The sequence below is a fragment of the Melanostigma gelatinosum genome (genome assembly GCF_949748355.1).
Source record: "Melanostigma gelatinosum genome assembly, chromosome: 6".
Taxonomy (NCBI): Eukaryota; Metazoa; Chordata; class Actinopteri; order Perciformes; family Zoarcidae; genus Melanostigma; species Melanostigma gelatinosum.
Window position 1 is genome coordinate 14,020,400 of NC_136639.1, and position 14,326 is coordinate 14,034,725.

The window sequence follows — 14,326 nt, forward strand, 5'->3', positions numbered from 1 at the left end:
TTACAGCATAGAGGTTTACGCCGACAAACAGTGGGTCATAGATAGAGGGCCTGATTTTTACATGTCTCTTTGGAATCAGCTAGTCAACCACATAGTTTGCCGTCGCTATATCTGCAGCAGTCTATCTTATTTAACATGACTTGATGACAAAACTCCCCCCAGTGACACTCCTCTGAGGTCAGCCTTGCTGTGTTGCTTGTAACACACACTACACAGTTTTGTGTTTTGCTTGTCAGCAGATCCACAGTCCATGCCAAGTCGTTAATATGGCACTTGGAGAGTTACAGTAATAAGATGATGAGAGAAATTGAAATGCAGACATCGTTTACAGTTTCCTAAAGCAAACATCTGTTAAAGTGACAGGAGAAGGGTTGATGTGAGGCGGAGTCCATAGACGATGGGAAAAGCACTCCAATGCTGTTACTAACTTTTATCTCCCACCAAAAAGTTTTTCCGCTTGTGTAAACAGATCCCAAAGAGTCGATGTAGCCTTTCCTCTTTCCTGCCTCTCTAGCCCGGCCACCCAGCCTGCACTCAAGCCCACAGGACTCGACAATAACTCAGGGGGTCAAGGTTTAAGAGGCAAGTTTAAGATGAAATTATGAGAATTGAAAAAGTCCACAAACAAATTAGCTAAAGAGGGGAGAAGAAAACAAAACTTGCTTCGCTATTGAGGTGGCGTGTAACACGCAGGCTAAACAGACATCACAGTCTCAGCTGAACCTGAGCCAAGTTCTATTGGTGCTTACCTTTATCTAATAAAAGCAGAGACTTAAGTTGTATTATTCTAATACGTGAGTGTGTTATTCTAAGGCTGGCTGTTTTTAAGTGACATTTTGTCACAGCTCGGGAGAAAAAGTGTGATTTTAATCAGGGTAGCTTTAGGTGTTTTCCTGCACTCCAGATGTTCTGGCCCCCGCCTGAGAAAGCTTTTTTTTTTTTCGCTTTTATTTCTTCCCTTCCAACGGAGACATAAGTGGAGGGTTATTGTGCTGCTCTCAAGGTCTCTCTTAAAAGTCTCTTCTACTCAAATATTTTGACAGCCACAAGAGGAGAGAAATGTATCAGGTGCAAAAAAAAAAGATGCTCGTTGTAGGTGGTTGTGCAGATTTTCAGAGGCATTTTGGACATGCACATGTCCAGTGTGTCCACACAGACACACAGATAATATAAAGAGACACACAAATAGATCATATAGGATGCCTATCGTACATATGTTCCTATATTTATACAGCAAATGTTTGATTCCCAGAACGCTCTCTGCAATCTAATAGCATCATGACATCTTTACTACATCATTGAGTATTTCCAGAGCGTATTTCTCATTATGACCACCGTGCTTGAACAATGGAAGCATCGGATGGTTGACATAAGGTTAAAAAATGACACCACTATGCAGAATGTGAGCATGCAAGCATTTGTTTGTGTGCGCGCGTGTACGTTTAGGTCTGCCCCTGATTTAACCAGCCACACATGTGACACTCAAAGAGGGTCCGATCCCCTCACTCCACGCTGGGATCCATACACTCCTGGTTGTCATTGACTCTGGTTTCATGCTCACACGGCAAATGCAAAATGGTAATGGAAAAAAGAAGAGAGGAAAAAAATAAACAGAGAAAAAGAAAAGAAATACAGTACAGTTCAGAAAGATTCAAGCCATGTGGTTCTCTTGCTAGTAAACAAAAAACTGGCCCGGTTAGAAAAAAAGGCATCCAAAGGATGCAGTCCTGCAAGTGATGTGTGTCTCTAAATGTTGCTATCTGTGAGGAACGAGAGACTAGAACATTTAGGGGAAGTTATGCTTGTCTCCAAGAGAAAATAATGAGTCTCAAAGGTCCATCACAGGTCCACGGTGCTAAAAATATTGTGGCAAACTTTCTTCTTGTTCTTTGATGAAAACAGGCTTGTAAAAATCACGAAACAAACTGTTTAGTTTAAGTAGATATCTACAATGAACATGAACGACAACATTATATTCCCTTGGAAATCCTCCATAACTGTTAGATATGGCTGGTTGTACTTAGATCCTGAGTGAAAGACTTGGCTGCGATTCATTCTGAAATGTGTACCAGCCACCAAAGCAGTGGCATAAATCTTGAGATCAGCCTGTATTGATAGGGGCTTGGCTACCGATTTGGTAGCACGTGTGCATATCCATTTCACTGACAGAGACTGATTGCAAATGACTGGGGAGGTAATAGAATTGTCTTTAAGGGGCCGGATGTCATTTATTACCAGCAGAAGGTAGGCTACACCTGTGGTGCATCCCATTACTCCAAATATCAGTCCTGCTTTTGTCAAGTACATCCTCCTTTTTTCCCCTGACTTATGGAAATAATGCAGCCAAAGCCAATCAAAACTGCGGGATCACGTACATTTCAAGTGCATATAAGTCAATGTATCCACATATTCCATTGATTCATTTATTGCATCCTATATACTATGTGTTAAATTGGCTGGTAGCTATGCCACATCTAGTCATATTTACTCATGAAAAGCCTGAAAAGTATTTTTTTTGAAAATGTAATGCTTGGATATACCCTAACAGAGCAAACAATTCATTACATTAACAGGTTTTAGTCAGCTTTTTTTTTTATCTCACCTGTCATGTTGTGGATGTTATTCTAAATCATTTTTAAAAGTTACCACAAACATACAACTTAATGCTCACAATGTCACGACACATGTAACACTTGGATTTGTAAAGCAATACATCTGCTTTCTTCAACACCTCGTGCAGTCAGTTCATGACTTTGAAATCTAAAATTTCAGTTGCTGTCTATTCTGTCGTCTGACAGCAGAGCAGACAACAGACATTGTGTAAAAGAGATGTTGAATTGAATTTTCAACAAGGAATGAATTATGTTGTTGTTTGGAGTGTGCAAGACTTAAACAACTGTCCTGCTGAGATAGCCAAATACCTCAAATGTAATGACAACATCATTGAATAAAAGCTCTTTTTATTTCATTTACTTGAAATTCTTCATTCATTGAGTTCTCATCATTAATACTGACGTGGAGTGTGTCCCGATTTATTCCTTCCTCTCATCATGCTCTCTTTTCCTCTCTTCTGTTCTTTTCTTATCTCTTAAAAGTTTCTGACTGGGAGGAACACAGCAGTAATAAAGTCTTTGGAAGTACCCCAGGGAACTTATTATGTCGAGAGAACTAACAGCACACTGTCTCATGCATTCTGTCTACCTGTTGGACTGTCTGCCATTGATCTGGGAGGCAAGTGTCAATATAGGAAGAGAAGCCAAGAAATCATTATCATCGTAAAGCTATTGCAACACATGCATGCAGAGTACTGACATCTGTTGTGCTGTGAATTTAATTTTTGACAATCATTTCATGAATTTTAGGAGGAAGGGTGTATTGCATATTCAGAATTACAAGATGGAAAACTCTTGATAACAATGACTCCTTGCAACTTTGACTGAATGACAAAATCATTAGAACTTTAAGTCCAAAATGTAAATGAGCCGTCAATATCAGAATTCAAATGCTGGGAAAATATCTAGTGGAGTGACGAAATATGCAAAATAAAAAAATTGGCATTTATTCTATTATAGAAAAAAAACTCATGCAGTGCGTGTTATTGAACAATGAACAATCAGTCATATTTTGTGCAATATGTCCCTCTAAAATAATACATGTAAAAGTCTGAACTGGAGAGTCGTAAGCCACCAAATAATTAATAAGAGACATTATTACTGTAGTGAGTGCAGTGTGTGCATGTTCTCCAGCACTGAGGGCCCCCTTAAAATTAACCCCAATGCTTGCTAAGCTAAGTTATCAACGTTAGAAATGCAAATCCAGGTAACAGGTCTTCTTTTATTCCTTGGTCCATGTGGTGCACCCCCATTATTACACTGCTGACATTCCCTTCTTGTCCGTAAAAATTGCTTTCCTAACTTTGAAAAATAAAATGTAAAAAATATATACATAGATATACAATTATTAGTGAAAATAATTGTATCGAACACCAGATTGGCATATTGTCACCAATACCCGATCCAGCTCTATTTCTACACAGTAAATTTGTCGGAGTAAATTTTACTCAAATTGAATAAAATTTTACTCAATAAAATACAACATTTGGTCCCAGTCTATATAGAGTAAAATCTACTCTTGCCTCAGAGTTAATGATTCAGAGTATTTTTTACTCTATTCAGTGTTTGTATTTAACTCTAGATGATGATAATTTACTCTATGTAGCATAAAATGAAAACAACTCTACTGCCATTTTACTCAACTTAGAACTATTCCACTCCACATAGAACTACATTCCACTCCACATAGAACTACATTCCACTCCATATAGAACTACATTCCACTCCACATAGAACTACATTCCACTCCATATAGAACTACATTCCACTCCATATAGAACTATATTCCACTCCATATAGAACTACATTCCACTCCATATAGAACTATATTCCACTCCATATAGAACTATATTCCACTCCATATAGAACTAAATTACACTCCATAGAGAACTAAATTATGATTAAAACCTGAGAGAACTTACTCTGGAAGGTTATCATTAAACCCAACAAGTTAAATAAATCAGATATCAGTATTTACCAAAGCACAATTTATTATTTTGTATTACAAATGTGCAATGTATCCATACATATTTTACAGAATACATTTTGGACCTTTGGAACACTTTGGCCTTTTCACTATGACATCATAGGAAACAGTATGGCACAATAAACAAACTTGCATCATCACACCTGTATGACATTTGTACATCAAATGCTTTATAACAGAAAATCTCTTTCACATCAACTACATGAGGTCCGTCTTTTGTGCACACAACTTTATATGCATTAAAATGCTCATCAAGACACACTGTTTGCAGGGCAAATGTAACAAACAATAACCTCTCATCTTTCAGAACTACATGGTGGATTTTGTGAAAAACTGGCATCTCACAATGAACCTTCAGACAAACGACTAAACCCGTCCGATACATATTTCCATGGTGTTTGGCCCATCTAATATTTAAAACCTTGGTGTCAATTGGTACCTGAATAGTCTCAGCTATCTCATAGCCCCAGTCTAGCACATTTAAAGCTACCATATTACCTGGACCAATTATCACTTCATTGGGATCAAATGTCTGCCACCTGTATGCTATTTGATTTTGGTGTTTCTTGGCCAAAGTTTTAGTGATATTTTTGAAGCTTTTTAATTGTTTCTTAAAGAAATGATGCTTTGCTTCATAGCGCATGCACCAACTATGCAAAAGTGGTCCAATTTTAAGAATACACATAGGGTAATGCACCATAAAATGATGTTTTGGTAGCAGCCTTTTGTTTGGAAACAAATGCTTGAACAACCTGTGGTGTTCCACGATTAAGTGTTTCAAAAAAATAGTAATACCCTTTGATAACTTTGGTGAAAATACAATGTTTACAATTTGAAGCAAAAGCAGTAGCAAATACCAGTGTTGATCATTTGGACAAACCAAGTCTCCAAAGATAAGTGGTAGATTGCGAAGTAAACACCAGGATTGGATTGCATTCAACCCCAAGTCATTTGAGTCCTCCCTTAACTTAACTGTAGGAGGTTTGTTGTTTTGCTCCATATAGCCATAGTTAAAACTCCTAATTCTACAGTCTATTTCTTTTAATGTTGTGTACTTATCTTTCAAGTGCAGTAATAGAAGTTTCATTTCATATTGTGCCACTCCCTCCAAGATATCGTGCATAATATCGACAGAGAAGTTTTCACATGTATTGAAATATTGCAAGGAATTTAGAATGCAAGAACGTTTAACGCCCATCACATAGGGAAGAGTGGGATTTGTCTCCATCATTTGGCAATGTTCCGCATGAAGTGCGCGAGTTCGCAAAACTATCTTGGGTGAATCTTCATTAAACTCAGTCTGAAAGTCTTCTTTCTCAGCAAGACAGAAGCGGCAACAATATCTGGCACTGAATGATTCAACAAAACCAAACAAACTGTGAAGACCAAGGTTGTCACCTGTAACTTGGACAATAGTTCCATACACTGGCTGATCATACAAGGGGACCCGAATTCCATCCTTCTCAAGTATTTTAATATCCTGCATAAGTGGATCAAGTATTTTAGAAAAGCCATATGTTTTAACATCTTGGGCATGAAATAAAGCGACCAAATGAATATTAAGCAGATTTGAGTTGTACTTGGGAGAAAAATTCCGCAAGGTGAAATAGAGTGCACCTAATTTATGTATTCCCCGTTTTGAGCCTAAAGGATTTGCAGTTTCAAAATCATCATAAAAAAGCTGAATCAGAATGGCATGCTTCTGTTTTGAAAATAGATCATGACTCTTGAAAAGATCTCCATCGCACAAGTCATGAAGATTTTCTCCTGAACTTGAAGTCTGCATCATCTCTTTTATGTTAGGATGTTGATAAATAAATTGTAAAGTTTTCAAAATAGGGATGTAAACTAATTTATCAGTGACAACAACCTGATCATAAGTTCCAGTGGTGCGATTGCGTAGGGTATCAAATCTTGTACCAAGAACATATTCAACTAAGTCTACCCTTCCCCACTTCTCTGTAAAATACTGCCTTCTTTTACTCTCAGAATTTAATACACCATAGGGATTTTCCATTTTTTCGAAACACTGATCAATTTTGCTCTCAATGTCGCTTTTGATAGGCTCCTGTAAAGATAGACACTTCTTCACAGATTCTTTTGCTTGATTATGGATATCGTCAACAATCTCTTCCATCGAAATTACCAAAGAGTTAACAGTTGTTTCACTTACGCCTGCCACTTTAAGTTCGGCTACTGTTGCAGCGCAGCTGTCTACAAGACTCCTTTTGAGAAGGACTGAGTCAGAAGGTGAACTTCTTGCTGGCAAGTCATCAAAATTACTTGCTGCTAAATCTTCAGATGTAGATGGGCCTTCACCAGGATCAGAACAAGGTTCATGTGCTTTATTTAGATGCTTTCGAAACCCAGAAAAAGTGCCATAAACTAGTGAACAACCAGCCTGACCACATTTAAGACGAAGGGTCTTTCCTGAACAAAGTCCGTGGATCAACTTCAAGTGTTTTGTCAGGGAATTGGTGTTTGCCTGGGGGATTTTGCAAATAAAACAAAACATCTTCGTATCAACTCAATGCAGCATCCGAGCCCTCAACTCTGCAACCCTTGGATTCACCTTAGTGGTATCAACATCGATTTCAAAGATCGTGGTTTGCAAGAAGTTGTACACATTTACCAGATCCTGGTTGTACGAAGTACCAAAGACAAAATGAGCTTTGAAAAGCTCATCAAAACAGGCAAGTGTGTCTGGTGACTTACAAGGTATTGCATGCTTGTCAATCACAATGAAGTATTTGTGAATCAGACTCTTCTGGGTCCCCACAGCTAGCAGGTATGGTTGAAGGCTTTCCACGATGCCGTCCAGATGCCCCTGGATGCTCATCCCAGTCTGTGACAGAAAAAATAATGAATTAGTCAGCTATAAAATTAGTCAGTTTAAGGAAATGTCTTAATTGACCATAATCTTAAAAAGAGGATTGAAAGGTTTAGAAAAGGGGACAGAACAGTGACGATTTTCCAGTTTAATTGAACTGTAACCTCACCTTAATGAATTTCACAAGACGGTCACTGGCTTGTCTGGCTGAGAGTTTTCCTGGTCTCTTGCGGCCATGTGGTGATGGTGGTAGAAGGTGGACAAGAACCAAAATGGATGACATGTCACTGTCCCATCCTGGAAGTAAAAATTCATAAACAAGCATTTACTACAAGCGAACAGTCAATCCATTTTTCATTCAAAAACTATTCTCTCTTCCATAACTATGATCCTTAACTTTTAGCATACCATTTTCCACGTCTGTTGTGCATTCAGCATTTTGAACCAGGTCTTGAAGATCGGCTGTCTGTGTGAGGCCACGGCTTTGTTCGAGGACTTTCTGTTTGTAGATAGTAGGCCATCTCTCCAGGAACTTTGTAGTAGCAGCATCCCCAAACATCAGACCAAAGTCTTGGTCAATCTGCAGACAAGATAGAATTGGTCAAAACAGAACAGTAAACATTATGGTGTAGCACCATGGTCATGACAGATCTTACAACCCTACCCAGGCTATTGTAGAACAGAAATAATATTGTCATGACAGTGGCAGTAGAACGTTCACATACCAGTCCTGCCATGTCCAGGAATCTTGGAAACGCTGTGAATAGTTCAGAGGACTTCACTGGGTCATGAACCATGTCTTGGCGATAGGTAAAGGTCTGCTTCATCTTCTCCTTCACAGTTGCTTCATCAGCTGTATGCTTCATAAGCGCAATGGCCTCGCAGCACAGGCTTTCTGTGGTTAGCCCGTTTTCCACTCTGAATGAGTCTCTTTCTGCTTTTGGACCACCTGTAATAGTGGTGGCACTTTTATCAATTACTGGGTTAGTATATGATATTATGTCCTAAGATATAAGAAATAAGGCTTGGAAAACTCTGCAAGGATGGCCATGCAGGCACTTACGTCTCCAGAAGAAAAATAGGATATATATATATATATATATATATATATATATATATATATATATATATATATATATATATATACATTATATGATTATTCCCTCATCATGCATTATGAATTAGACTTCACACATACCAGTTAGTGTTTGTGACTGACTGCAGGTCTTCTTTTTTCCCTCCGATGCTTCCTTCTGAACAAATTTCAGTCTCCATGCCAGATACCCACTCCCATCTTCTGCATTGTAATAATGCTCCTAAAGTAAAAAGGGTTATTCAGTTTGATTGAACAAGTTGAAATAGTTTAATCTTTCCCCAAAAACTATCATATTTCCTAGTATTGTGATGAGGCCTTTCTTTCTAATGACAGTTATTTTGAAAAACAGAGGTTATTGTATTACACGGTTAGTGTTGTGTCTTGTTAATGGGCTAACCCTTGCGGTGCGAAAGTAAACTGAGCTTTAACACCGCCAGAGTTCAACTTACGGGGAAGGCAGAGATGGTGGCCATTAGGGCTGTCACCTTTTCCAAAAATAACACTCGAACAAATATGAAATGACACGCAATACGTTAGAGCGCCCTCTGTTGGGTGACAAAGTAAACTACGTTAAACAGTCAGCTGTGGATATAGACTGTACATTTTTTATTCAAATGAGTCATTAGAGTTTGAATGTTAATTACATTCAAACAAATGTTCAAAAAGTGACAGCCCTTGTTGCCATGCAGTAATGTTTACAGATCTTTATTTGAAATAAAAACACTACCCATCTGTAAAACAGCAGTTGAAATATTTACATTCCAAGCAAGTGAAAAGTAAATAAGTTAGACGTTTTAATGTACTTACATAGCCTAACTTGCTCCTAGGATCGGCCAGGTATGGGTACAAGGTAGTGATGCCCCTTGCGTAGTCCTCTTTAACGCGCCTTGAAGGACTTGTCCTACACACAAACACACAGACTTTACTATATGTGCTCCAATCAAAAGTATTGATGTGTAAATTCCACCTGCTAAAAGAGGGGTGTTGTACTGTGTCAATTCAAGACACACATGTGTATTAGGAGTGCAGGTATGTAATAATAACAACATGACAACATACCCATGTTCACTTGTCATATGTGCGACCAATATCTTGACCATATCACGTCTTCTGGCATCCGTTAGGCTTTTTGTTCGGGCATACTCATTCATGATCCTCTCTCCTCCAGGTTTGTTCTTCAGGATGTCTTCAATCATCTAAGTGGGAAGAACAAAAATGAACACAATGAAACGTTTAAAACAATAATGACATCAAGTATTATCAAACAGAATGGCCACAATTTTACAACTTCAGTTATTCAGCCATTTACCATTCAACCTTGGCATTTTTTTTAAACCTTCAGAAAGGATGCAAGGGAAACTGCAGAGCTTACCTGAGCTAGATGACTTCCCTCATCTCTTTGTCTTGTAGCAGGACTATGCTGCAATATAGTGGTGTCGTCCGAGTCCCTCTCATTGTCTCCACTGAAGCTTGCAAAGGAGGAGCATGAAGGGGAGCTCAAAGAATCTAGAAATCATATTAACATTGAACTAATGTGATTAACAATGTGACTATAAGACAATATAAGTGCACACATCCATTATTAGAGGAATGCAAATATTTCACATTGTATCATGCCCACAACAGTTCCAGAAATTGTGGAAAGGGTGAGCAGAGATGATTTCAAAATATCTAAATAAGATTTTAAAAAACCCCAACTCAGATATATTAAATTGTCTTGCATATTCAAAACATGTTAGATTGACCAAGCCGTACAGATAAATATGAAGTTATAAGCTAATAAGTAACTAACCCTCAAGATTTGGGTCTTGGGGTAGACAAATCTCCAGCACACCAATGTCTTGTTTCTTTAGTAGAAACTCAAACACCTCCTCATCAACTTCGGTCTTTGATTCATCATAGACTTTTAAGTCCAAGGTTGGAAGGTCAAATTTCTTGGCAACTGTGAAGACAAAATACCAAGGGACAAGCTTAGTGATGAATCGGTTGTGTATTTGCAGAAAAACATAACAGACAGCAATCAGAAGGCCATCTTCACTTGAACATTGTAATCCCAAAACTGACAGTGTTCCATGCAGACCTTTGCTATTCCAGGGAAAAGACTTTCAGGTATGCAAAACATAGAGTGACATCCCAAGTGTATTGTTCCACAGGTTAGTGTGTGCAATATTTTTCACTCACCACAATCCAAAAATGATTTGAAGGTTAGTTGCCCCTCATAACAAATGTACTTCTGACGATCTCTGTACTTCACTCTTACAGCTTGCATCCTTCATGACAAAAACAATTAAATTAGTTTCATTATCAGAAACAGCTGACTGCCAACATTAGTAATACCACAGTAAGCCAACATTAGAAAGACATGATGCATGGACTAATAGTAGGTCTCCACAAGGGTAAACTATTTCATTATAAAAACGAGGGACATTTTAAGCACGTCTTTATTACGCTGTACTAAAGGGACCTGTTCATTCGCTTGAATCGCCAATTCGCGTCACTCCAGTCTCATAGTGGCTGTGCATAGACTTTGTATGTAATCTACTGCGTTTGGCGTGAACACATCATCAGAAATGTAACCAGTTGTCTCATCTTGAACAATGTCTACTTCACCTGGTTGTCTCCGACTTGGCCGTCTCTAGCATGCCACAGTGCAACAGATCAATCAGCTTATGCTGCGGAATTCTACCCGCACTTCGCGAGTGGCCCGTGCCAATGTCAAGCCCAGCTAGTTTTAGCAGTCAACAGAGTGAAGTGCATTTTTTCAAAGTATAACACACATGTTGCATCGACCAGGGTGCTGATGAACTGCAGCGAAACACAGTCCATCAACACAGCTCTTTTCAGAGTCAAATACACGTGTTGGCGGCAACAAACGCAGCTAGAAACAGTCCAACAGTCATTAACAGCTCTTTTCAGAGTCAAATACACGTGTTAGCGCAAACAAACGCAGCCGGAAACAGTTGCTTAAAACAGTCGTTAACAGCTCTTTTCAGAGTCAAATACACGTGTTAGCGCAAACAAACGCAGCCGGAAACAGTTGCTTAAAACAGTCGTTAACAGCTCTTTTCAGAGTAAAATACACGTGTTAGCGCCCACAAACGCAGCTAGAAACAGTCCGTTTAAAACGGTTTTTAACAGCTCTTTTCAGAGTAAAATACACAGGTTAGCGCCAACAAATGCAGCTTAAAACGGTCGTTAACAGCTCCTTTCTGAGTAAAATACACGTGTTGACGCCAACAAACTGCAAATTCTACATAGCCATTTTCACAGTAAAATGTACCTGTTGCACCAACTAACTGCAGCAAAAGACAGCCCCTCTACACAGAATAAAACACACATGCACCTGCTCAGTGAAGTCCGCTGGCTACTGATGATAGCTAATACTACTTTATTGAGACTTTAATCCAGGTGTGTCGACGTTAATATGTCCATAAACCACCAAATATTTTGCGAATTGATGTTAATGCGTTAGAAGCTAACGTTTGACTGTGACTAAGTTATGTGAAAACGTTAGAAGCTACCGTTAGCATCTGCTAACGCGAACAATCAGAAGCTACGGCTCATATCTGACAATGCAAATAGTGAAGTAACGTTAGGTTAGCTGCAATGTTGCTACACAATGTACCTTACACACATGAAGTTAACCAAAACGAATGACCTTACCTGACATGTTATTTCAAATGCCGTCTTCTGTTCCTCACTTCAGCCCTTCCGTTCCATAAAACGTCAGCTCATTCCAGTGTAGCGAGAGGTGTCATGGCGGCAGAAACGAAACTTAAGGAACCGTTGTGGGCGTGGTCACGCTGTTTTACTCCAATAGATTTTATTCTGAATATTTACTCACACTCTACTGGCTACTGGAAGTAATTACACTCCAAAATGATTAAATATGACTCCTTCAGTGGAAAATAATTGTAACTCCGGAAAAATTACTCTCCCGTTTTTCCTGTGTATGATGACTTCCAAGTTTCCATGTAAGCCTTACATGGAAACACATCATAATCATGCTTCTCATATTTACAACTTTAACACTTCCCTTACATTGTAAGGGAAGTGTTAAAGTTGTAAATATGAGAAGCATGATTATGATGTGTGTGGTTTTAAATGTCTGGTCTGTCTGATCATATCATATCTGCAATATTGAAGTCTACCTTCCACCCGACATGGAAACCATCAGGAATCTAGTGAGTAGCAACTTCCACCAAGAGATATTTTTACCAACAAATAAACCTGTAGTTTGACAATTAAACATCACAAATCACCAGAATAATGGTCAGCTCATTTACACACCGTTCAATCCTCTCCCGCACTGTGTTGTGATCATGCTGAATAAAACATAATACCCTTGTGAAGCCACAGGGGGTGTTTTGAGATAGAGACATCATTTCAGCAGTCTCCCACAAATGTGTACATGTACACGCACACACACAGTGACCGCTCTCAGGCCATTTTCCTTCTTAATGAGGCTTTGTCTTTGAGGGGGTTTGGAGGACAGGAGGTCACACCGGGTCAGACTGAGACAAGGTCAGCCTACTCATCAGAGTTGTGTAAGGAAGTCTGGAGCCAACGTCAGTCCAAATCATATCTTTTAGACGGAGGCAGGAAAAAACAATGTGTGTGTATGTGTGTGTGTGCGCCCACAGAACGTAGTGTAATATCTCAGCAGCTGAATGCAATATAACTCTCCTATACATATAATACTTATACCTGTCTGTCTCATCTCCACCTTGACAGTCACATGTTAATTCTTTAATCCAGCAGCTCACATCGGTTAAAAATGCGAAAGGAAACGGCGGCCTAATCACTCACTAATAGTCACGAAAAATACCTGTTCCTGTCACCCAACGGAGAGGGGGTGGAGACGGGAGGCAGTTGCTGAGACTGGTAGTCAAACACATGGTTGAACACACACATACGCCCACACACACACACACACACACACACACAGACACACACACACACACACACACACATTCTCCTAATTACCCAGGTCACTGGCTCAGTGCAAGAACACACACCGACGTGCCTTTTTCCCTTCACTGTGCTGACACTGAGGCTCCTGGCTGTGCCCTGAAAATACACTAACTTTGTGTTCCTGCCCTGTCTCGTTCGCCTACCGGGGACCACACAAATCGCTATTCTGGGAGTGTCATTCAGCAAGGGTAGAAAGGGGAAAGAGGTTTATTTGGAGAAGTTCCCTATGCTGCTGTGCTGTGTTGCACTGCGCGGTCAGACCAGTCAGTGTCTCTAGCTTCAATAATTGTGATTTATGCCCCAGCCTTCGGTAGCACGTGTGTGTTGCTGAGTCCTTGCGCTCCATCGTCGAGTGACATATATGTTGTGTGCTCTGAGTGACCCAATCTGTCCACGACACACTGACATTCTGGTCCCTCCCCGTACATCTGCAATGTCTCTCACACGCACACACACACACACACACACACACACACACACACACACACACAAAAGATCCCTGAACAAAGTGATACGTGTGTCTCCTTATTTGCCAGCGCGTAAGGCAAAGTGAGATATCAAACACACTTGTGAGAGCAACAAAGTAGAGATGGAAGCTTATAATAACTTGGATGTAGAAGTACACCTCAAAAGAGAAACTAGGACATCAGATGCCCCTGTTTTGTGATGCAGGCAATGGCAACACTATTTTTTTCCCCTGTGTTGATTTTGTCCTTGCTGCAGGATGCCTTGGAAAAGAGTGTTGTATTCTCAAAGGAGGACCATTTTCGCTGGTCTAAACCTATTGGCCCCCAGTGAAACGAGTGTAATGACCATGAGGATGGGAA

At 39.6% G+C, this 14,326-nt stretch overlaps 1 protein-coding gene across 1 annotated transcript; it reads right to left on the reverse strand.

Moving 5' to 3' along the window:
• Window positions 1-4,109: 4,109 nt before the first annotated feature.
• Window positions 4,110-12,448, reverse strand: LOC306779128 (uncharacterized protein). Its single transcript, XM_079270915.1, has 11 exons — window positions 12,189-12,448; window positions 10,707-10,795; window positions 10,318-10,467; window positions 9,898-10,031; window positions 9,585-9,721; window positions 9,333-9,426; window positions 8,628-8,745; window positions 8,155-8,378; window positions 7,838-8,009; window positions 7,599-7,726; window positions 4,110-7,444 (listed from the first exon to the last, which is right to left on the reverse strand). Exons 2-11 carry the CDS (start codon window positions 10,792-10,794, stop codon window positions 7,127-7,129), a joined length of 1,563 nt encoding a protein of 520 aa, XP_079127041.1. The 5' UTR covers window position 10,795; window positions 12,189-12,448; the 3' UTR covers window positions 4,110-7,126.
• Between the last annotated feature and the right edge of the window lie 1,878 nt (window positions 12,449-14,326).

What these genes read in the sequence shown, in the direction of transcription:
- LOC306779128 (XM_079270915.1), bottom strand. Translation starts at nt 10,794, where the DNA reads ATGCAAGCTGTAAGAGTGAAGTACAGAGATCGTCAGAAGTACATTTGT. An exon ending in AGGGAAGTCATCTAGCTCAG is followed by an intron (nt 9,722 to 9,897) that starts GTAAGCTCTGCA and finishes CTTCCCACTTAG; the next exon opens with ATGATTGAAGACATCCTGAA. An exon ending in CTAGGAGCAAGTTAGGCTAT is followed by an intron (nt 8,746 to 9,332) that starts GTAAGTACATTA and finishes TTTTTACTTTAG; the next exon opens with GAGCATTATTACAATGCAGA.